We start from the raw sequence: 25,370 nt of genomic DNA on the forward strand, positions 1-25,370 counted from the left end.
GCTGTTCTTAAATCTCCGTGTTCTGACCTGTCTTCCAATGGCAAGATTAATTTTCCAAGGACTTAATAAAGGCAAATGAGATAATGAGGAATCCCGGGTTCAAAGCCGTTGCCTGATCCCAGTATCCCGACATCGGAGCCTGGGGCAGCTTTTGCTGCAGTTTGCAGAAGCTGCAGAGAAGCTGGCGCACCTTCTTGTGCACATTTACCAACCAGTGGCATGGCTAGGAGCAGCATCACAGACTGAAATGTTCTCATAAACTTTGTGCTGTTAAAAAAAGTATATATACATATAGGGAAAATAATGAGAACAGACACTTTAATGGCAACAGGAGACAATGATTTATTTTTACTGACTTCCGACTGGGGTTAGATCATTTGAGAGACATCCAGTATATTCATAAGACCACCACAGATAGGACTACATATGCATATTCTGTCTATCTCACTACCACACCCTCTCCATAAAGGCACTAAGTATAAATAAAATGAAAACAAACAAACACAGAAAATTAGGTTAATTAGGTTAACAGAAAAAAAAGGAAAAAAAGAAAAAAAAACAGATTGCTTTTATGGATTTCTATGTTTATGTTTGTATACATTCATGCTTTAAATGCACGATTCCAAAATTAATTTAAAAAGTCACCTTCATTTTGGCAGTACAACTGATAAAATGAAACATGCAGGAAACAGTTAAACAGAACTCAGTGCATCATTTTGTCAGAATGAAGCAGTTCTTTATCCTTTCATGTGTTGGGAATACATTCATATTACAAGGCAAAAAAACAGACAACACGTGGTTTCTGTGTAATGTATCTGCTTGCCCACATCTTCTCCAACATCTTTGGATAGTAAAATCTACTCTTGAACACAGGTTAAATTGTGTGGTTATATTTTAACAGTCTTCGCAGTGCAGCAAGGCAAAACACAGCTGCCTGTATTTACTGTTCTATTTCCAGGCTATCCATTTTTAAGTCAGGTGGTTTAAAGCTCATCACTTCTTCGTAAGTAAGTTCTGCAGAGAGGGGGTAAGGAAGAGAGAAGATTACGTGATGCTCTCCTTAAAAGAAAATTATTCTAGCCCATGCAATTAAATGGATACACGTGATTTGCAGTTTGTCTTTCCAGCCGTATTGCGTAGGGCTATACCCAAAAATAGATTGAATTCTCTAGAAAACTGTTAGCTTCAGGGTATGAATCAGGTTCACAGATGCTATTTTTCTACCACAGGTCCGTCCTTTACAGCTAATACTAAAACACACGACCCTGAAATGGACACAGAGATTACGCTGTCAGAATGCCCTACCAAAATGACGTAATAAAAGACAAAAGGTGACATAAAATGGAACCTCTAAAAGCTCCCAGACAGGTTTTAACTGCGGAGAATGTTCTTTATCATCTCAGCCTTCACTATAAATCACTGGGAATTCTGTACTAATGCCTTGGGTTCTGGGATTTTCTTTTTAATTTTAACTAATTAAAGGTCTTTTGATGAAATATTCTTTTGCCTAAGGATCATGCAACACAGTCCTATTTTCACTACGAAAGACTTGAATGAGAAAGATGTGTTCTCTTCTATTTTACATTGCTTTAGAAATAGTTCTTCATCTTGCCATGCTCACATGCCATATTTTCTGCCTTGCAAAGTAATGGAAAAATATGTCAGTGACTCCTTCCCATGTATTTTCTCAATTTAGATTAACGGATTTTTATGTACCAAATCCAGCTCACACATAAATAAGTGGCTAAAGGCACATTTCCTCAGCATCTGCTTTTCAAATACTGCCTGATTGTTAAGTCGTTTCAAACTTATACCTATTATCTAGTTTATTTAAAAAAAATCTGAAGTCAGACAGAGCCAATCTGTGTATGAATGGATCTGGCGCTGCTCTGGAAATTGCATAAAAATCTTAGGGCTGAATCTTGCTTGTGCTTTGATTATGTGACACTGCAGCACCGTGTAACATGACCAACACGCCAGCTCAACCTAACGAGCTGGCACTTTCTCCCAAAGAAATGCCAGAGCAGAATTCCTAAGGCTGAAGGACTGGTTAGGTGAGGCAGGGACTGGTCTGAATAAACTTATAAAAACATGCCAGGAAACTACCCACATTAACCTAGGCTGCAACCTTCCACCGTATCTCACAGGGGCCAAGGAAATATGGATGAAAAGAAGAAAAGATGTCCAAAATCACATTTCACTTTAGGTGCTCAGTCTCTCTCAGAATCAATCACTACTGACTTTTAATGTGAACAGGAAGAGAGGAGAAAAGATGCCACTGAGAAACTGGGACAGTCCTTCATTAACAATACATTTCATGCACACAGTGACTTTTGATATCATTTTATTTAAATGGGGCACATACCACAGCTGAAAATATTTGTTATGTGCACAGAAGAAGTGTGCACAACTGTGTCCTAGTTGTTCTCACCTCTGCCATGAGGTGCTGTCAAGCTGGGGCCAGAAACAAACCTGGGGGTCACGCAGACTCTGAGGGCAGTTTCTCTGCCCTTTGTCCTCAGGCATTCTTGCTCTTGGATATTGATTTTATTTGTTTGAGTCCTCTTATAGTCACATTATTGTCTCATAAAAATATTTTCTTCGACTATGCCAAGCATAATGGGTTTAAAAGCTTCGTGGAAATCAAAACAGAGCATTCTCAGAAGACTGAAAAAGTCTGAGTTCATGTCTTTCTTGTCCCTGTTCCAGCCATGTTTTAATCTCAAAACTAACTTAAACTACAAGTCTGTATGTGGTTAATTCTGCTGTTTTCAAACAACCTGACAGCCTGTTCTTGTAAAGATAATGGAATTACTACAGGCATTAATGCTATAGGAACATTTTCATTATTTTATTTACAAAAGGTACTGTAACATTATATTAAAAAATGTTTTTTTATTCACTCAGTTCATTAGAACTATTTTTATTATGTTCTAAGTGTAACAATCTCAGTTGCACATGAATAGAATTTGAATATTGGAAAGTTAATTGTTATAAATAAAGCTATAAATATTGTTATAAATAAGTTGTTTTAAATAAAGCCTTGTTATAAATAAAGCCTTTCATATGCACTGGCCTCACAGTTATATTGCTGACAATAGTTAAGTTTTATTTCTAACAGTGTTCTAAAACTTAACTGGTTAAGTTTTATTTCTAACAAGGCAAAAAATCTGAACAGGTTATTACATTATTGGGGTGACAGGCTTTCTTACATGATAAATAAGTGAGAGCAAGGAGCCACAGGTACAATTACTTGATATGATGTCAAAAAGTCATTGAATAGTCAAGGCTGTTAATTTACTTGTGAAAGGAAAACAAAATGGAAAAACAAACTTCTATGCTTTTAATCCCCTTTCTAGGTTTATAAGCATTACGTTATTAAAATATGCTCATAAAATAGTAATAAGACTAATAATATTGTTAGAACTCCTGAGTTTTACCAGAACAGTAGTTTTTGGTTAGGAAAGATTAATAAATATTTGTTAGGATAATGCTTTGCTAAAATGTATGGATTCATGAATATCAAAATGCCAAAAAAAGAACGTATTAAGAAAAGTACACATTTTTTTCAGGAAATCAAGACAAGAAATGAGACATTAGTTTTGTATTCAGTCTACAGTTGAAACTCATTAAAATTAAATAATTCAATACTTAAAGCTTCTGAATTTTCTAAGTCCATGTAATAAAGAACATTAACATGTTAATAAGCTTAATGCAATGCCTTAAAATGTTAGTATGCTTAATCTGGAGGAATGATTTCTTGGCCTGCTAAAGAATGACCGTACAGAAAAAAAACTATGAAAACCTGCCTGTTCTCTTAATTATTCAACACAGAGAAAGCAGGTACATATTTGCTTCAATTCAGCATCTGAAAAAATGTGATATAGTTAGAAAATGCTAGTAGAAAATGCTTTAAATAGTGAAGGAGAAAGTTCTAGGTAAGGCAAATAACTGAAGCAGTCACAAACTTAGTATTTTCTCTGTTTTCAGAGCACAGAAGCTTTCTTAGTTTAATGCTATATGAACTTTGTGGAAGTGTGCAGGAAGTTTATTTCCCATGATAAAAATATTGCCAGGAAGCAGAGCTTGCACAATTCTGAGATCTTTGTCTCACAGGTCTTTTTTCTGCATGAAGAAGGAATTTAATCTGTAGTTCCACTAAGGACTGTGATGTACAAAAATACACACTGCAGAATATGTTGTCTTTCCTAGAGAAGTCACTTCTACTTCCCCATTTCAGTTCAGAAGTTCAGCTAAGATTGTTCCCCAAATAATTTTAACACTTTTGTTGGTGATGAAATGCTAAGTTTCATGAATCAGAAATTGTTAAACTTTCCTGTTGAAGACTCAGTCAGCTAAAGAAGCAGCAGAAAACAAGTCAACCACTGTAGCAAATCAAGCATTGATTGTGCTGAATGAGATACATGTGAAGTGTTGTATGTTGGCACACAGCAGGAATAACTGACACCAGTCAGTTCTCAATTTTTGTACACTCATTGGAATTGTACAAAATTCTTTCCAGGGTGCTAGGATATTGCTTTATTGTCAGAGATTCATTTCCTACCTTTTCTAAGGTGAATTTGCTGTAGTCAGCCTGCTAGCCTTGCCCCCAGAGCAGCTTACAGTCCTTTAGTTTAACTTTACTAGCAACTTGCATGTGAAAAACCACTTGAAAAAAAAAATTTCTCCCATCAGATAATTCCCTTGCTTTCAGATAGGAAGCCATCCTTAACCTCCTAGAGAAGAGTTGCTGCTCTGTATTATTTGCATAGACATAAAAATGATTTAGAAAACCCCCAAGACAGGTCAGGCCATATGACTCAACTGCCAGCATGAACACGCTGACATCAGACTTGCTGGGTTCCTTGGGTCAGCCTCAGAGCTGGCACGAGTGCCTGTAATATCGTAGCAGTGCAAAGTGCTTTAAATCTGCTGGAGATTCAATAAAACAAATTCTTCCTGCAAAGGTGCAAGCAGGCCGAGGCAGCTCCATCACCTCTCTGGTTCAAGTTTTCCTATTCCTAAGGTGAAAAAGATGATACTGTGGCAGGAGCTCAAGTGAAATAGAAATTGCCTCCAGTCTTGAGGGCAAGGAGCACATTCTCCATGGGAGCCTGGACATGAAGGCTCTTCTCTGGTGTCCAGAGCTGTTCAGTTCTCAGTGAACGAGAGGTAGGCACTTCACTTCCTTACAGCCATCAATTCCAATGGGCAGATATTCAGACTGTAAGAGCCTAAAAATCTATCAGGAAAAAAGCAGCTGCCAATCCTTCTGTCAAAGGCTCCTTCTTTTGGCACTAAATTATCCTGTTAAACTTTGTCATGCCTAGTCTTTATAAAGTATTTTACGTTAGCTCACATTTGTGGGCCACAGGTGAAATCCATACAAGATACTAGGCAAGGTCAGCAGGTGAAGTAGCTCCTACAGTCTTGACTATTCTGTGCTTTACTATTCAAAGCACAGACAGGCCAAGTGCTGTTTATTTTTTCTAAACTATCTACAGGGTGTACACAAACATCCATGGACATGCATATTCAGGTGAAAGAAAGAAATTTTTAATCTTCCCCTTAAAGCTACAATTCAGCCTTCTGCTTCGCAAAGACAGTATGTTTAGAAAATACGAAATAGCCCCATCTACCTGTATCCTATGATTTCCTTACTAATATAACCACCATATATCATTTAAATGGACTACCTTACTTGGAATCTGTTTTTTAACATACAGGGAAAGCATACAGGAAAAGTATTGAGGTGGAAATTCACCTTTACAGCAAGGGCCAACATGAAGTACATGCATCTCTGTTCCTGCAAACACCACTTAAGCTTTCATTATGCAGAGTACCCTGGTGTTCAGTCTGCACTATGGTAAACTATCACCAATGGGGGAATATTTGAAGGCAACAAGCACTGAAGAGAAGACAGTGAAATATGCAGAGGAAGGACAACCTTTTTCATCTGTCCAGTCTCACAAACATATGGACTTATCTCATTTCTGAGGTTTCAGAGCTTAAAATATTCTGGTTAGAAGCAGTGGAAAGTATTAAGTCACGTGTGCAGTCCTCTCTTACCTTTCCATTCATCTATAGTTCGTTCTTTATTTTCTATTGACTCGTCATAGAGCTCGGCCTCAGGCTCATCATCTGGATCGTGATACTGTACAAAGTAGGGATGTGCAAGTGCTTCTGAGGCAGAAATTCTTTTATCGCTGTCTAATATAAGCATCTTCTCAAGAAGATCTACAGCTAAGAGAAAAAGCAAAACTCCTATCAAAGCCAGAAGAGACTGTCTAGAAGTAAGAGAGAGGGGCAATCGTATATAACAAACAACTACTGAAGATTTACTAGCAGAGTAGAATTTTCTGTGCTTGTGCCATATACAGCAGCTGATAAATTAATATTATATAAAATATAATAAAAATAATATAAAATGATATTCAAAAAGGCCAATGAAGCATCTATACTTCCTGGAATATTTTTCTTCATGCTAGCAGTTGAGAACTCTTGGCCATTCTGAACCAGAAATGGTGCCTTCATTCTAGATCTAGTGACATTTTTACTTATTCCTGCTATATAAAATTGCTTTCTAAAACACTCGTTGCCTTTTCACCCAGACTATTTCCTTCAGAAGATTCCTGTAATCTCCATCAGAAACAAAATACATAGGCTTTGTGAAGGGAAAACTGTCTCAGAATGAAAGGTTAAAGAATTCTCTTTCCATGGTCTAGTGATTCTTATGGGATCATATAGCAAAGCAGGACTTGAGTTTATGTGGTAGTGAAGGATTTGAACTTTAGCAGTCTGACTTTCTTACCTAATGGATTGGCACCACGAAACACTGCCTTCAGATCTTGTTGAGGCATATGGGGAAGAGATTCAATGTATTTCCTGGCCTGGGAATAAATCAATACATACCACACACACAAATGTTAGATTTTGCCCAACAGGGACAATATCAAGTCTAAAAAAGTAAAAGTAGCAGTTGTTCCATTTCTTATACACAGGAAATGTTCTTTATGTAAAATCAGTGTGTGACTTTGTTTTAACAATCACTCATACTTGGGCTTATTAGACAAGAGGATTTTAAACGTGTATTTTGCTCTAAGAGTTAGGTGAAAACGTTAAGTACTAACACATACACAAACTGGTTCATTGCTATATATTGCCAGGGAACGCAATGCATTTATCTTTCAACCAGAAACTGCAACATAAATCATTACCCTCAGCAAACTAGTACAATCCGCTCTGCTTCCTTCCCTTCCAACTCTCCTGTGCTGAGTAATAGTTTCCCTGACCAAAGAACAGAGAATTCTCCTTGATACTCCCAGGGCACAGATCTTCAGAAGCTTAAGACAATTTACAGCTTGCCTAGAGTCCATAGCTGTGAAAGGCTCATCCAAACAGAGCTATGAAGTCCTATCCTTACATCCCATTCACAGATGTGAGCATGATGCTCAGCACTGAAAGAGCCATGAAATTCTGGGATGAGGTGAAGAGATAAGGGAAATGCTTATGGGTAAACTGAGGAAGTTGTACAATGATCCTAAAGACTGTAGACAGACCTGGCAGTTCTGAAAATGAAGAAGTTACAGAGGAGGAAAGTCTGAATTACTAAAAGAAACAGTTAGTCTCTGAACAGATCTGAATCCTTTTAAAACACCCATCTGTGTTAGAGGAAGAGTCTCCCTGTTGGCACTTCCATAAGTTCATTAAGGAAGCTAACCATCCTTGGCCTACTGGATACACAAAGCAGAATGAAGCTCATACCGAGCCACTTCATGCCTTTACGTTGAACAGGAGATGGAGGATTGAGGAAGTGCCTTAAGGACTGATCAACTCATTGAATACCGTAAAGTGAAGCTACTATAAAATACTCTACGTGTTATCTATGAAATCCTACAGCCACACAAATGAAACTTGTACCCTTTCCAGGTCACACTGCCATTATCTTATTTTCTGCAGCTACAGTGAACTGATATAAAGGTACTTTGAATTGTTACAAAACGGTCTCCTTTCAAATAGTGTTCTAATTTAACAAAGCAAGTCTATTTTTTCTCCTTTTTATTAGAACTAAGTAAATTCTAGCATAACTGTAGACCATTAGTGATGCACTTCAGAATCTTAATAAGGTTCCAGTCCTAATGGAAGCAAGACTTCATTGTTTCTTTTATCTGTTAAAACTGTATTAGCATTTTTCTCTTTTTATTGTCGGGACTGATAGCTAGGCTTTCTTAGGGATGATTTGCTTAGCAGCTGTAGCTAGTCATGCAGAGCATGATGTTTAAAGAACAGGCAAACACAGGATTCACTTCACCTATTCTATGGCCTTAAAAAATCATGAGGGTAACAAACGTGAGCTGGAAACTCAGGCTGTGTAGCTCCTATTAGGAGAATGTTTTTTAGGGAATTTATACATATGTATAAACAGCAGAGCAATAGAGAACTGTCAAGACATTCCTGCATAGAAACTATGGCCTAGGAAGCACCAAGTAGATTTATCTTATGACAAACGTCTGTGGATTGGGCATTTGTTTCTGTACCACGACTAAGACAGGGCCCAGATTACCTTCACCCTTGTCCAGAAGTCGTCTGAAAATAACTCAGGCCTGTCAAAGTGACCATCAACCGCGCCTCTGAGCCCCTATTCACCACAGAGACTCATCCAACAGGATGTAGATTTTTTTTAAATTAGCCTGAAAGTAGTGGAATGCAATTGCAGTATAAACCTGTGTTAATATGAAAGACTGACGAAGCAGCTCAGTACCCTGTGCTGGAATATCCCATGAAACTCATCCTTTAAATTCCAGTTCTCTAACACCCACCTTATAACTGAAAAGAGGGTTGACTTCTCAGAAAATCTTTAATCTTGCTGTTAAATAAATTTTTAATTTTAATGTTTAAGATGTTTAATCTCATAATCAAAAAGCTTTCACACTGACCCGGTGGTCAAGTCACATGTCTGGGTGAGCTACTCTGACTGCGTTACTGCAGAAGTCACAAGCTCTGAAAACCAGAGAGGTTACATAAGTACCTGTGCTTAGAACAGCACTTGGAACAGATACTAGACCTGCTTGTTGGTGCTGTCCCCTGGTATGAAGACTGTTCCTCTCCTGTCCCAGTCCTTCTGACACGTAGACACAAACTCTAGAACTGCACACTGGCTTATGATGATGATTTTTCAGTATGCTTTGACCTCCAGGATATGTAATATTGGTCTAGTTCTCCTATTGTTCTTTCTAACTTAACCTACTGGTATTGATATTCACTTAAAGTTCAAAGAAAACTCATCAATTTATACATATGAGCTGAAAAGTAGGCATGAGTGTTATAAACCTGTCGTCCAAAGCACCAGACTGGCCTCATTTACCTTTTCCAACTAAGCTCATACTCTTCACTAAGCTTTGAGCAGAAGGATGAAAGAGGAAGTTACAACTAAGTGTTTTTTTTTAATCTACTCTTTATTCCATCTTACCAGTCCACTGATTGTGTGAAAAAAATCTTACAGGCCTCATTTCCTGACCACCTAACTTTCTGGATGATAAGCAAAAGCAGCTCTGCCTTGACTTTTGGATAGCCTCAGGAAAAACAGTTGAGACGGTAGTTTAACAAGAGAAAGATGTCAACAGCTTCAGTTGTTGATATCGTCGTGCTTTTCTTTATCTGAATTTGTACTGTACCCGTCACCTGACTTTATAAACCTTTATACTTTATACATTTCATTCCTACAACATAGCTGAATATCCACGGATATTGTTTAAAGTGAAACTTTAAAACATGGCATATTTCATTTGCTGCATTACTGTCTTCATAAAAGCTGTATGGAGAGTGACAAATCACATGGTTGCCAGTGCAGACACTGCCGTGACAGCTGACCTCACACAAGCACTAAGACATGAATAAAACCAGGCTCAAATTAGCCATCCAAATAAGAGCACCCATGCAACACAAACAGTATTTGATTCTGGTATACCTGGTTTCATCCCTCAAGGATAGAAAATGTAAAAATGAAAGACATCAGATTTAATAACAACAATCTAATGCTACAAGCTGAACATCTGGGGTTTTTTTGTTTTGTTTTTTTAACGTTAAGGATATCAGGAAAAAAAATCATCAGGAACAAAACTAAGTATAGAAGAACAAGTATCAAAATTAATTCACCTGATAGTTACTGATAGTCAAGGCATTTGGACATCTCTAAAGGGAGTATTTTTTGAATAGTACCATTCTAGCCGGGGAGAGGAGGGAGGAAAAAAAAAAAAAAAGATTTTAAGGTATTTGCTCATTTCCAAATCAGGATATCAGCATATCCAAGTAATACAACCAATGGCATACAAAGGCAATCAGAGAAAGGAACAATGAAATATCATTTAACTGAATGAGGCCGTGAACTCACATGTTCTGATGATATCTTCTTCAGAAGTTCAGAACTGGGAGTACCCACAACTTCCATTATTCTCTTTAGCTGATCGATATCTACATTATTTCAGGAAAATTAAAGGGAGTATAACAAAAAATAAAACAGCAGACAATGCTTTTGGGTTTAAACAATTCACAATAGGGTTAAAATATTTAAGCTAGTGAGCACCATCACTGTTCAGGGAACTGCATCAGCTCATAGCTGCTGAAGCCTGGTTCTAGAGCATCGTACTCTCTATTGCACTATCTGCATCTCTGTTGGGTGTGCCTATCTGTGGAAAAACGTGCCTATAAAATATTGTTGCCCCTTCCTAGCTCTCAATTCAATACATTCACAAGCACAGTTTTAATTGCATGCTTATGTCACAGTGATATGAATGATTTCTGAAGAACAGAAATTGGGCTAGATTATTGACCTGAGATCCATTAAGTAGAAAATTCTCATTTGGTAGATTTCTACATCCATTCTATAGCACTTTTAAGATTAAAAACTTTAAAATGCACATTTTTCATTGTCATATGTGACCAGTAAAGTACATTTCATTTTCCCTAGATACTCAAGGTTATTTTATGTTTTAATTAAGTTGATGGAATCATGTAATTGTAGACAATATTTTCTAATAGCAAAAGTATCTTATTTCGGAAATGTAGATTTACTATTTTTCTCTAGATATGACATATCTGTCAGGTAATCAGTCGACAGTACAGTCATCATCCATATGATAAACATCTGCGTAATGCCTGTGCTAATAAGGATGAGCTTCACACACAGATCAGCTGGGTGACAACGTCTCTTATTCCCTCTCTTAACAGTTTTTCAGGCAATTCAAACGTCCCCTTGTTTTGCAGATGTCAGTATCTTGAATTTTAACAGAAATTACCTTTTTTTGGTTCACAGTAGTAAGAGTCAGTATTCAGTATAGCAGAATTTATTTCTCATATTAAAGGCTTTCCTCTTCTAATTCAATTACTCCTCATTCTTCACTATCTGCTTTTTCTTTAGTTTTCTTTTGTTAATTTTCCTCCTAACTTTTTTTTTTCTTCCCTCCTGTCAGCATAGGAAACATCAATGGAATTCACTGACACTCCAGCAGGGACCAGAAAGGAGTGCAAGAGAGAGCATTTTGTTGCTTTTATGGAATATCAGGAAACAATTTTTCCTTCTTTTTCTTTTTTCTTTGAAATAGGACATAATATGCCTATTAATCTATTGATTCCTTTACTATGTAAGGGTTAATTTCTTTAGATTTTAGGAACCTCTGAGCCTGAAAACATCTATCTGAAAAAATATATATTTATTAGTTGATCCAAAAATACTAGCTTTTCTCTGCTTCACTTTTATGTATGTCATTTCAAATGGATACAACAGAACAGATTTCATCCGTGTGTGTAACTAGGCTACTATTTAAATACAACATACAAAATAAACAGCAAACATGACATTACTGTTTAGGAACATCTGTTACTTCCCCCTGCCCCCATCCACCAGTTTCATACTCAGCTATCATAACACTAAACTAAGAGACTAGTAAAAATTGCTTTTTTGGAAGTTTGTTACCTGAAAGATGGAGACACTTCAGTCATTACAAAAAAAGAAAGGGAGAACTAGACAGAATTTGTATTTTATGTCAAGGATACAATCATTTCCTGGAAATAGGGCCTTCCCTTTTAATAGCTCTGCCATAATGCATCCAACAGACCAGATGTCAACTACCAAAAAAAAAAAAACACAGAAATATGTACAATGAATGAGAGATCATTAAGCTTTTGCCTCTTAGTGTAACTACATCCGCCTGAAGCAAAATGCAAGTCTTTATAATTTACCTGTTTGATTGTAGTGCATCCAGTTCAACATAATTTCTGGAGCTCTGTACCACCTTGTTGCAACATATCCAGTCATTTCATCATCAGTCTGTCGAGCTAAACCAAAGTCTAAAATCTACATAATAGCAAAAAGAAATCTGCTGTTAATTCTGCTACAGGAGCTGACTTTCTTCCTTGTTTACTTTTGAGCTTATCCAGGTGTCCAAGTACCTCACTTTCAGTAAAGGAAAATTGCAGCATGCTGTGGAGGAGGAGCTCATCTGCTTGCCTGCTCCGCATCACCTGTACATTCCCTAAATGAGGTACCTGGCCATGGATATTTGGCTATAACGTTGCGGCAGTTTGCCCTCTAAGACAAACCTTACATTTTTCCTCAAGCTCAATTTTCCTTTGGCATTAATTTGCTGAAAATAAGTACTATTGCTGTGCTTATTATCAACTGGGAATATTTGTGTAAAATGTCAGCTCTGAAGGCCGCTAGCCACAACACTTAAAGATACCACAAGCTAATCTGAAATCCCCGGAAGTTCTATTGATTCCCTCTCCCATCTATTTAAGTGTTGCTATGTACGAGTTAGCATTCACTCAAATCACACATCATTCTCATGACACTAGGAGAGAAAGGCATATATCCTACATAACAAGGTACAACTATATCACATATCATCCGTTTTCAACAAAATTCCCTGTTGTGAAACAACAAATGAGCTCTGTTTAAATACATACATTACTCGCATGCTTGATGGCAAAATGTTAGCCTCCATGTGCTCTCCTTTGCTAAGCTTGCATGACAGGAAGTTATTTCAATTCTTTTTTTTTTTTTCCTGCTCATTTCTTCATCTTCTGTCTTTTGATTAGTCTACATCCTACTAATTACATAGCTAAAAGGTATCCTTAACTTTGAGACATGCTCTTTTGAAAGTGCACCACCCAAGCTTCAGAGCTGTTCATTAAGTCACTCACCTGAGATACTTTACTTCTCTTGAAATAGAAATGGGAATTGGGATCAATCACACGTCCCTGATGGGACCTAGTATTATTTATTAAGCAGATAGCATCTTCATGGGGAGTAAGATGATTTTATATATTATTCAAAATTGCCCAGTTATAAAACAATTTAAAAGTAATAATATTGATGAGAAATATTAATATATACACTAGCATATTCACTTTTAATATACTTTTATATAATAGACTCATTCTATAATAATAGACTTTTAGTAGCTGATCTCTTCTATCAAATGTGTACACACAAACACATCTTCCTTCTTTTTGCCTCTATTTAGTTTTTGATTATATAGTGGAATATCCATCTTTTTTTTAATTATTAAAACAAAAAATGGTATGAGAGGATGTCAAGTAATAAATATAAGCAAAGTATCATCAAAAAGCATAAATATGAAACTTGCTCAGCATCTGCAACTTTCACTACAACAAATAGGAACTTAGTTTCTTAGCATTAATCAGAATTAGTCCTAGAAACTAACCACATTTCTCTTATCAAGACTGCGATTTTCTGCTGATCTCGTAACATTTGGATTTTTTTTTTCTGAAATCTCTCGTTGCTGGAATAAAGTTTATATCAGAATCCTATTCTCATATAGAAGTTTTTTCCTGTCGTAGAGAAACGCTAAACTTCTGGCTTCTGGAGCCTTTATATTTAAAAAGTAAGAAGACATCTCTTCCTTCCCTAGATTCTCATTCTTATTATATAGATACACATAGATACAGGAAGATACTTTTTTTATGGACATGGGCATTGTAATAGTATTTCAGAAGTGTGGACAACATTTTTGTTGTTAGTTTGTTTTTACTGCCTATAATTGATAATGTAACTGTAATATTGGTAATTTTGGCATCTTTTTTCTCATATCATTATGTAATTTAGTTTGTAAATTCACTAGAAATATAAGTTACTAAGTTCTTCATATGAACAATGCAGATGTAGACACATATCACATACTCAGCTGATGTACTCACTCATGGGTCAAATTATTAGCCTATGTACATTCAGTGAGGAAGTAAAGCTGAGCATTTTGCAAAGATTTTTTTTCAACAATAAATTAATATTTGGAAGAAAACACATGTTAATGGAAATGTTTTTCTTGTATGCTGAGGGCACCAGTAACAGTGACATGACTCCTACCCTCAGTTCACAGTCTTCATTCACAGCCAGGTTACTGGGCTTCAGGTCCTGCACCAGAACAGACAGACTTAGTCAGATACTATTGCAACCTTTTAAAGCATATTAGAGCAATGTCTTAATAACACATATGTAAGGACATGCTCTATTCATTTTTATTATAACACTGAGTGGACTCACCCGGTGGATGATTCCAGCTGAGTGAATATACTGTGAAACAGAGAGAAAAAATAAAATAAAATTTGAAGGTATAAGTAAAAGAAGAAATAAGTCACTACATCTGTATTTTTGATATTGAAACTGATGATTTCATGTACAGAATGCAGTAGATATGACTAACTTGTTTTAGCCCTATTGTTTTTCACACTAGCTGAAGAGAGGAGAAACCAGAGCGCTGTTTGCAACAGAATTAACCGTGCTGAGACAGTGGTTCCCTACAGAATCCAGGTCAAAGCTTCCTGTGTTCCGACAGCTTCTTCTGCAGGCCTTGCTGCATGTGCTGGATACTGCTGACCACTTGCACCAGTGAGCCCAAACCTTACTCAGGTACACGAGCACAAGCTGTCATTACTGCAGCATGGATGTAAACCAGGAGTTACCTTTACGGAGACAGGAGAAATTCCATTCATTGTCTTTTATACAAGACTGCAAGCTGGATAATTAATTCAAGAATCTATCTTCCTAGTTAAGCTATTAACTGAAGCAAGTGAGACAAAGCAATTAAGAGCTCAGTTCCGCAATCCTTATTCACTGAAATCTGCACTTAAATTGTCAGAACCCGCATGCATGAATAAGAATCATTGTCTCAGGCACCAGATGACTTGCTCAAAACCATTTATTAAGTCTGTTCCACAGCCAAGATTTGCAACAGCTTTCTTTCGCACATACACCTGTCTTGCATGTCTAAAAAAAATGAGTACTGAAAAGTGAACTATTAAAGCAACTGATCTCTACCTCTCTTATTCTTTTAATTATGCCTAAGGAAAAAAAAATATCAGCATTAGTCTGAAAAAACACTTTTCACCAAGTACTGGGAAGCATTTTCTACATCATCTCCTGATTACAGACGATTACATGGTTAATGTTAGCAAAATGATATACACACTTCAATTCTTTAGGAAGAAAAAATTGCCACAATATCATTGCCTGTACTATTTATTGTGTAAATTTTAACGGATATAATTAAAGGGAACAGTGACTTTACAAGCAATGTAAAGCCTGTGATTCTGTGCAACATTGTACATTGCTAGAATAAATTTCCACACGTTTTCTAAAAAAACAGAGCTAACTTGGTTCTCTCTCCACTCATTTGATGCTTTCTGCAAAAATTAGCACTGTAGCTTTTTGGACTGGTTCATGTCTTCCAAAAACATGAACATGAATCATTTGCCACGATGCACTACAGACATTCACCCTGTTCAGAGCAGGCAGTGAACACTCCGTGTGCTATAGAACATGTTACTTGAGATATCACATGAGAAGCATCCATCCTTCCATAATAGCTCAAATAGACCCTGATTGAAGGTTAACTGTCACAAAGAATGGTCACACATACTATGCATATAAATATTTGCAGGCTTGGGGTTTTATCTTTGGCTAAAAAAGAATCAGATCATTTCTGAAATGATTACTGCTGATCAAAGGAAACAAATATCTGTGTACTCTTAACACAAACACAAGCGTATAATTATTGGCACTGTAATGACCAGCCATTACTACATTTTGATTGAGAAGCCTAAAATTCTTGCATTCAGACAGTACCTTAAGACCTCGAAGCAACTGATATATGAGAAACTGTATATGGTCATCTGTTAACTTCTGGCACTTCACTATGTTGTTCAGGTCAGCACCCATTAAATTTGTCACAAGATACCTGTGAAAATAAAATACACACCCCAGAGAACAAAACAAACACACCTCGTTTAAGATTGGCAGAAGGGATACCCCAAAAGAAGACCCTTTTAAGTGTAACTACACAGTTCCATGTAGATTCTTACTCTGTTTAGAACTAACATATGGTTTGCATTCTTTCCAGTCAGCTGTGGCTTCAGCATTGAAATTTAATATGTCTAATAGTGAAATCACCTATGAGCTTTAATATGAGAAAAAAAAAAACTGCTTGCACATTAACAGTTTATCTATGTTTTCTCAATGACGCTCTACAGCAATGAAGGGAGAATATACTACGTTTTGAAATGAATAGGAAACCTCAACCTACATAAAAATGGAAGCCTGAGATACCCAAATGACGGTTACTGTGAGGCCTGGGAATATCTGATGATGAAAATTAACACAGCATCAGTTGAAATAAGGGTACTTTGTTTAAATCCCTCCACTCCAACTGAGGGGTTTATTTTTTAAACCTGTTTTGCAGAAACATCAATTTTCTTCCAAAGAAAGTTTGTGGTACAAAAGTCTGCACCTACCAGTCCCAATTTTCATGGTTCAATTTCACTCCACTAAGTTAAAGGGATTTTGGCCATTAATTTCCATAAAGCTAAAAAGTGTTACTATTACCTCTGCTAAACTGTTAACCTAAATGCTTATACCAGTTGACAAAAACAACATAAATGATTTGTTTGAGTAATATGAACATAAAACTACTCCTAGGTCAATTGGGAATCTTGTCTAATTAAACCAATATAATATTTCTCTGCATTTCTGAGCAGGAATCTAATCTAGCTGTGAAAAAATAATCTACTATTAACACATAATTGAATTTAGGAAGTTTTAAGTTCATTGGCATTAAAGCAACAAACCGTTACACAAAACGTTCACCAGTACAAGGGACGAAGGATCTCTTTAATGACCATTCAAAAAAGTACTAAAATGAGACCCATCCTTTTGCTTTCCTATTGTGGAAAACCTACATAAGACATATTGCATTCTTTGCAATATTAGAAAAGAATGCGCTTTTTAAAACCAGAGCAGCACTATCCCTATTTACACATTAAACACTCAAAATAATTTTAAAATGTTACTTACACTTCATTAAAATTTTCTATTGATGTTGCAGGTGTAAAAACATCTAGCAATCCAATTACCTGAAAGACAAGTGAACTGCCAGTTTATTTTTAGAAAATGGCATGAAAATTACAAATACATAACATATGATATTCTGGAAACTTAGTAAAACCAATATAATCAGTGGTTTATCCCGAGACAGACTCAGCTATCTCCACGACCAATTAAAAATATATATTAACTATAGCAGGTGGAACAAGGCTTCAGCCAATCATAAATCAAGCCAGGAAATGCAATGTCTCACTACAGAAAAACTGATACATGGTTTGTACACTTGTTATACTTAAGATTATGTGCAATTTCACAGGTTTTCTTGCTCTGTTGAAATAACTAAGTATCCTCTCTCCAGGATATTTTTCAGCCCACTATATTAGGCCTCAGTTAAGCAAGTTACTTTTAAGCAGACGGATATTCCCACTGAAATCAACCAGCTGTGACATAATTTTAGGCAAGTACTGAGTTATTTGGAGGCAGAAGTTTTCCTATCTTTTAGCTAGATTAACAGGTGAATTGTGTAAGACAAGCATATCATTGTCATTCACTTCATTGAGAGTATCTGTCCTTAATTTCTCAACAGAAACCAAATTCAGCAAAAGCATGTTTGAAATATATTTTCCAGGATGGGTGTTTCAATATCACCCAATAGTAGACAGCAGAACTCTGTACTTCAGTTAGAGAGGAGTAGAACCACTTGCATTAGATTTCATTACTTGAATTTTCAAGATTCAATTAGAACATTTTTTTTTTTTCATAAAAATGCAGTTTTTCCCATGACTTCTCAGGTAGCTAGGTCCAGATATTTTGGGTAATTGGAAGAAAATTTTCTAAAAAGACTGCACCTAATTGAAATTAAAGTCTATATTGCAAGCTCTCATAAAAAACAGAAGGGGAAAGAACGGACCCTTCCCTTACATTTTCATGCTTCATGTGCTTAAGCAATCTGAGCTCTCGGTAGGTCCTCCTTGCGTGAATAAGTGACTGAAAAGGTCTTGAAAGCTTTTTTACTGCCACCTTCTGTCTTGTTTTAGTATCATAGGCTGAACTACAGGAAAAAAGAAAGATACATTAAAAGCATGTTCTAGGTGTGCATTTCAAAGCTCTCTACTGCCTAAACATCCCAAAATTCACTGGAGAAACTTATCCTCTGTTGGTGATTTTTACTCTCTCTTTTGCTGTTATTTACATTTTAACTAATGGATTGCACCTGGGAGAGCTAGTCAGTGTTAACCATGAGGATTCAACTACAGCTCCCTTGTTTTAGTCCTAGCAAATTTCTAATGCTTATATAACATTCAGGAATCCCCCAGGCAATCCTTCCCCATTCGGCAGGGAAAGTAAACCAAGAATTAGCTTCATTAATGCATATCTATCCTCCCTCTCCAAATCAAGACACTTTGGGAATACTAGGATTCAAACCCCGGGTCTTAGTGAACAAACTTGAGCCTCTAATAATTAGAATAATGCTGCCGTTGTGTCTAGCAATATTAACTATGTCTAGTGAACATTTGCTTGCTCTAAGATACTGCCACAAGTCTAGTACCACGTCTGAATCTTGACATAGCCAGGGCAATGCACATTTCTTCAGGAAATACCAATAAAAAATGAAGAGCAGGTAGATGTCACGAACTGCTGTCCACAGATGCCGCAGATACACAGCATGTGCTTAACTTTATACGTATGGAATGCCCCACTGATGAGGGCATTGAGTATGGATGTGACCATTTGCACAAAAAGGGAGACCATTTTTCTACACATTAGAAAGACATGGCAAGTGTAGTAAGCCAAAAATAAATACTGCCTTTACGGAACACAGGAATAAAAAGGATGCCTCGATATTTCACTTTATGGCACTACAAAGTACATTTATAAAAAGATTCAGTCAGCTACCTTCTCTCATTAAGAAAACTATTTCTTTAAATGGTTGTTGTTACCTGTTAGATTAAAATGTAGTTCAATTAAAGTATCTAAAATTTTCTGTTTGAAGTGTGGTTAACACAATACGCAATTGCTAATAAGAGCAATAGTAAGCAGAGATGAACCTCCACACATTTATCTGGCAGAAACCTTTTGTGGAGTTATAAAACAATGAATGTTAAATAACAAAAATTGCAAGTAGCAAAGGTTGACATGACAATGCTTGACAGTAAATAGATGTTATTAATTGCTTATTATTAGCATTTTAAGCACTCCTGGAAACTCTGGTAAGAGACACCTGCCGGAAACAAATAGCATCTTGCCAGGAGCGGTTCCAAAACTAACACACTGATCCTATAAGTTTCATGTTGGTGACTCCTACACATACTAAAATCAGGGAGACGTAAGCAAAGAGCAGAGAAGGGCATCTGTAGACAGTCAGAAGACAAAGAATCGTTTTTAATGAGAAGCAACAAATGGATAGTAAGAACAGAATGACATCTAAAAGCTGATCATGACCCAAGTATCCTAGAATTCTGTGAACCTCTCAGAAGGCCAATGCAGAGCATAATGTAGCAAAGTTTTATTAGATAAAACCAGAGTAAGAGGAAATATATTTAATCACCAAGTTTCTTGCAGACACCGTGGAAGGAATGAGTCACTCATGAGATAAATGAAATAGATAAGCAGATTACTTAGCTAGTTTTTTGAAAGCATCACAGAAGTGAATCTGGGGGGAAGTTTTAAAGATGCAGAGAGTGGTGGCTTTGCAAAGCACCTCAGGAAAGGCATTCCCCGAGAAGAAAGGAAGCAGCAGAAGACAACTGGAATCACTCAGGAATGGATGGAAGGGATATGATAAAGAAACTTGTTTTGAAAGTGGGGTTGGGACACAGGACAGGAGGATGCTGTGTTACTCAAGCTTCTGTTCAAGGGATGCATGGTGTAAGAAGAATTGACAAGAGAGGTATCTTAAATTTCACAAGACTGGCCACAGAGACGACACGAATGTTGCACAAGTCAGTCTGAAGGAATAAGAAGGAAGCCAGTGCCTCACTCTGAATATAACAAAGATTAGACTTAATTGAATGTGTGTAATCCTGAGCAGCAAAAACAAAGGAGAGCAGGACAAGTCTCGGAAATACCTACTCTCCACATATATCCTAAGTTAAAGCTTTTGTTTCCAGTGTAAAAGGATGTGTTTATACAGGCAAATAACTTACATTGCCCAACACAGCCGTTTGTGCTTAACATCTCATCTCTGCTGGTAATTCACTGGCTTTCTCACTCATGTTTGCACTGGTTTATGACAGACTGTGTACATACAACACTAGAAAGAATTAGGTTTTAAGTCCCATTATCATGATAAACATCCCCTTCCTCCCACTTTTAAGGTCAAACGTAAGTTTTAGTAGTTTAAAAACTGATGATCTTTTAGAGGGATCGCTTTTTACCCTCCATATGACTCAGGGCTGCAAAGCTTTCACAAGGTATAAAACACTACTTTTTAGCTTCAGTAATTCTTATGACAGCAGCTCTTTAGATACAGGATGGAAACAAATTGAGAGAGAGAGAGGGAAAAAAAAAAAAAAAACACCAAACAGTGACTCAATTTCTGGGAACTCTAATGAGAAATCTTTAAACGAGTTCCTTCCCTGTCTAGAAACTGCACCAAATACTAATCAGGTCAATGCCTTCAAGTTTTTCCCACGTCTGGGTTCCCCATCAGGACAATCTAAATTATTAATACTGAAACGTTCAAAAATATGGATTTCGTTAATCTTTTTTGTTGTCTCATTCAAAAATGAGATGCATCTGTGATATCTCTGCTGTGGCCACTTTTCACGAGCAGCAGGATGTTGCAGGTATTCCTCCCTGTGCAGAATTACATGTTTGCTCTCATTTCAGACTGAGTCTCTCCCTTTTCCTATCATATCATTATAGCCACAATCTGAGTCGTCTCCTGAATCCTTCATAGTCACCAGAGTGAGTTGTTAGGTTGTGAGGTGGTGGGAGTCACTCATGAGATAAATTAAATAGATAAGCAAATTACTTAGCTAGTTTCCCCTTTCTGTGTGATTTCCCTGCAAGTATCCAGTTTTTAGATGAGATCCCTGGATAGCACAGCTCTGACTCCAGTTATGGTAATTCTATCGGCCACCTGTGTTTAGCATGTACACAAGCCCTTTGGAGAACAGCCATGAATAAAACGATTCAAAAGAGTGTGTTCCAAACATGCTGTTTAACCAGTCAAAGGTATGTTGTGATGAAAAAAAGAAGAGTTTGAGGCCCTCGCCTTCCCTCATCCTGCCCTGCACTCAGCTCATACACTCCCTACCTCTGAACTAAAACAGGAGAGGGTTGGTGCTGGGCTCCTGGTATTTGCGCTGTCTCACAAACAACTGCTGACAACTTGCAGCTCCTTCCTCTTTTGCAAGGCACTTTCTACTGCTGCGGGTCCTTGGAACACAGGCTTCAGCTTTGACAAACCAGTTGTGTCAACTGACTTATACCTGAAAATAAAATCATCTTTTCAGTGATTCAGATAGTGTTTTCAATGTTTATTTGAAATGGCTTATTCTGCAGTGTTTTAATTATTACATTACCTAATGTAGCTGGACAGAATATACAAGGGAGATAACTCTAACGCTTGTCAGCTCCCATCTCTAAGACATTATTTACTATTAGCATTTCATTTGTTGTAGGCACTGACAATAAATGACTTCTAAATTGCCTATTGTCATTTAGCATTTCTGATTTACTATAGAGGAGTATTCTCTAACGCCTCAGTAGTAAGTGGGAACACTACTTTAGACAGGAATTCTATCATGATTTAAAAAAGAAACATAATTCTTACTGTTATCTTACTTTACACACTCTGCAATAGCCTTAGCATCAGATTCCTTAGATATGATCATTCTTAACCCAGAACTGTTGGCAGTTATGACAGACAAGTAAGATCAAGGATGAAACAGCCATTACTTTGCCCACAGTGATTTTTGACCGAGATCAGAGGACTTTGTCTAAATAATGACTGAAAATTATACTAAGCAGTTTTTTTTGCATCTAATTGTCAACTTCTGCATTTAATATCTCTATTATTGTTCCTCTAGATAAAATAAGAATCTCTACTCATATACACATCCCACCAGTCACAGAAGTTTGAGCATGGGAAGCTAATGCGGTCTAAAACCTCGAAAGGCAGAGAGCACAGGATTTTAAAAGTCTCATGCCAACTTCATGACTTTGATGGGGCATTAGTTAATATTTCTAAATATTGCTGTACATAAAATCATTTCTGTAATTTCCACGGACAGTTTATCTGTTATAGTTACAGACTGGTAAACTGGACCCACCATTCCTACATACATCCACTTCTCAGACCCAAGTTCATTCTGGGGGTTACCATCTCACGTGTCTGCAGGGAACGGCTGTTTTTTACCACATTACCTGTATCAGTCATTATTCCAGACCACATCACCCCTGCAAGGTTTTGGCTGTCTGTAAAGTGTGACTTTATGTTTATGGAAGTGTTCTACCTGACCAGACAACTAGATATGCTTATTCTAAATGTGAGCTTCAGTTGAGTAGCTGTAAACATACAAAGAAGAACTAACATCTCCAGTTTTACACAAACTACCGTCCCAGCCTGGGACATCGCAGGTTTGGTGACTGTATGGACACACTACACCAAGCTTGAGAAAGAGCTGTGCACAAGCACATCCTGAAATCTGCTCCTTGCGGCAATGATGCTGCATCTAAAGGTTACCTATACTGTTCCAGGCTACTGTACTTACTTCCTCTACTGCAGCACAAAGCCAAAATCTCTCTACTTCCCTCGTTAACTCAAGGACCGTATTCCCATAGAACGTGCCAAGCTTGCTGCATGGAAATGCAAAGAATAAAAGAATCTCATTTCATCATAGGAGACATTCACCTACCTCCTTGTGAGCCAGTCTCCCCTGGGTTTTAACATCCTGGCTTCCTGAGAAAAACAAGCAACAGCAGCAGAAAGGTGCATGGCAGGAAGTGCAGGGGAAAGGAGGGGAGAGAGGTCAGCACCTGGAGAACTCGACTGCAGAGGTAGGTGGCCACAGCGCTCTGGGCACGGGCAGGTAAAGCAGGAGACGCGCAAAAACCCTGGTACGGGGCATTTTTGAGTGCCCAGGCACACCACCCAATTCCTTACAGCTGCAGAGAATATCTTTTTTACATTTCATGAAGATGTCGCAGGAGTCAATGAAAGACATCACGTGGACAATGTGGGTTTTGGGGTTTGATTGCAAGATTTTGTTATCTTTGTCTTGTGAGTCCTCTCCAGGATCTTGCCCTTTTTTTGTAGTTCTCTTATGGGGCCTCCTTTTCTAATGAGATATAGAGTAGTCTTTAAAAAAATAAAAATAAAAAACACACAAAGCATCTCTCCAATAGCAGAAAATGGACCACAAGAGCTACTGGCAGCAAGAGCACAACAGAACATGGCTCAATCTCCACGTCAGCTGCACGAAGCTTAAACTAAACAGCAAGGTAAACGTAGGAAGTTTCATTTGTTTCTTCTTTATAAAAACACCTTGTTACTCTTTGCAAGTTCAGGCTGGTGATTTCCTCTGAGTTAGAATTAAGGAACAGGCAGCAGACTGCTTTGTACAGGGGACCTCCCAAACTATGACTGTATGTGCTTCAGAAAGGGTCCATGGAGAAAACTGAACCAGCGATATGGCAAAGGGTGGGAGGATGAGTAATGGGCACCCCTGAAACAACACATTCATCTCACTAGAGGAAAAAAAGCCCTTACTTAATGATGACATGTTATTGCATTGTAAAATTATACCTTATCTCTTGGATGTTATTCCAAACACTACACAGAGCACTAGCATCACTTGCTTTGGCTTTACTACAATCACTGGTAATTATCTCAGCTTAATTTACCACTAAATCTGAATACTAAAGTACAAAATAGCTATTACATATGCCACATAATTGTGGCACATCTAACACAAAAGCCAGTCCATATTTTTAAGCAGACATTAAGAAAATACTTAATACTTAAGAATACTTAAGAAATAACTATTATCTATATGTTCATAAATCTATTACCAATCTTATTTTAATATAACAACATGATAATAATAATGTTGCATCTGTCTCTGAGCCTTCCAGCTATTTTTGTTCTCTGGTCTGTCTCCTAACTGTCCACAGCTATTCAAACACATTAAATAACTTTACAGAGGACTAATCACGCTACTGTGGGGTAGGTTATTAATATTAGAGTTTAAATTAGTGAGATTGCTACATTTGTAACTACTCTTGCTGAGAAAAGCATACAGAAGGTGGGGTCATAAGCTGTTAGCTTTCTCAGAGCGTGCAACCAACTCATGGGTACTCAAATAACATATTTTAGACATCTTATAAGGCCCATAGCAGTATTTAAGCAAGAAAAGCCATCATCTACCACAAAGCCAGTAAATTGCTTATGAAAAACTTGCTCTACTCAGCATTTCACCAAAAAAGACCGACAGATTCTTGTAAACTGTGATCTTAGGAGCCAGAGCTACAAATGTTAGTGCACAATGTGTGCAAAGAATTAAGAGACTGGGTTTTGATCCCAATCAGCTATAAGAACCTGAAATTGCAAACAGCTCCTTGGGAAGCTTTCCTGAGGCAGCCAATCCTTAAGATGTTAAGGTGGCAGGAACAGGCATTTGTGCATCCCAAGCAGCTGCTGGTGTGACCAGTAGGTTGGCAGGAAAGGAGGAACTGCCGCTGCTCCATCGTGGGCCAGGCAGCTGCACGTCACAACACATGACAAGGCAGGAAGGATGGAGGAGACTCTGCAGAGGAGTTTTACTTAGCTAATGTATTCCTACAGTGAAACAGAAGGCCATAATTTTACCATTTTTGCTGCATTTCTGCCACAGCTGTTTCATTCCTCAAGCTTTTTTCATCTCTTGCTCCCATTTCTTTCTCTAAAAGGATCTCATTACTCCCTCCTGAGAAAAGCAGCAGAACAGAGTCCCCACATGTTTTAAACTTTGCCTTCCACAGCTTCCTC

At 37.4% G+C, this 25,370-nt stretch overlaps 1 protein-coding gene across 1 annotated transcript in view; it reads right to left on the reverse strand.

The window, feature by feature from the left end:
- Positions 1 to 317: 317 nt before the first annotated feature.
- Positions 318 to 25,370, reverse strand: part of MAPK11 (mitogen-activated protein kinase 11) — a 30,656-nt gene continuing 5,603 nt past the window's right edge. Inside the window, exons 2-12 of the mRNA XM_088521872.1 lie at positions 18,317 to 18,446; positions 17,366 to 17,424; positions 16,142 to 16,253; positions 14,561 to 14,590; positions 14,384 to 14,431; positions 12,238 to 12,352; positions 12,052 to 12,123; positions 10,391 to 10,470; positions 6,812 to 6,890; positions 6,070 to 6,243; positions 318 to 1,014 (exon numbers count right to left, since the gene is read on the reverse strand). Coding sequence (XP_088377998.1) covers positions 941 to 1,014; positions 6,070 to 6,243; positions 6,812 to 6,890; positions 10,391 to 10,470; positions 12,052 to 12,123; positions 12,238 to 12,352; positions 14,384 to 14,431; positions 14,561 to 14,590; positions 16,142 to 16,253; positions 17,366 to 17,424; positions 18,317 to 18,446 — 973 coding nt within the window. The 3' untranslated portion in view covers positions 318 to 940. The remainder of the gene's footprint in view (positions 1,015 to 6,069; positions 6,244 to 6,811; positions 6,891 to 10,390; positions 10,471 to 12,051; positions 12,124 to 12,237; positions 12,353 to 14,383; positions 14,432 to 14,560; positions 14,591 to 16,141; positions 16,254 to 17,365; positions 17,425 to 18,316; positions 18,447 to 25,370) is intronic.

Source organism: Tinamus guttatus, unplaced genomic scaffold (assembly GCF_059628265.1).
Source record: "Tinamus guttatus ecotype Peru unplaced genomic scaffold, ASM5962826v1 Tinamus_guttatus_pri_ptg000138l, whole genome shotgun sequence".
Classification (NCBI taxonomy): domain Eukaryota; kingdom Metazoa; phylum Chordata; class Aves; order Tinamiformes; family Tinamidae; genus Tinamus; species Tinamus guttatus.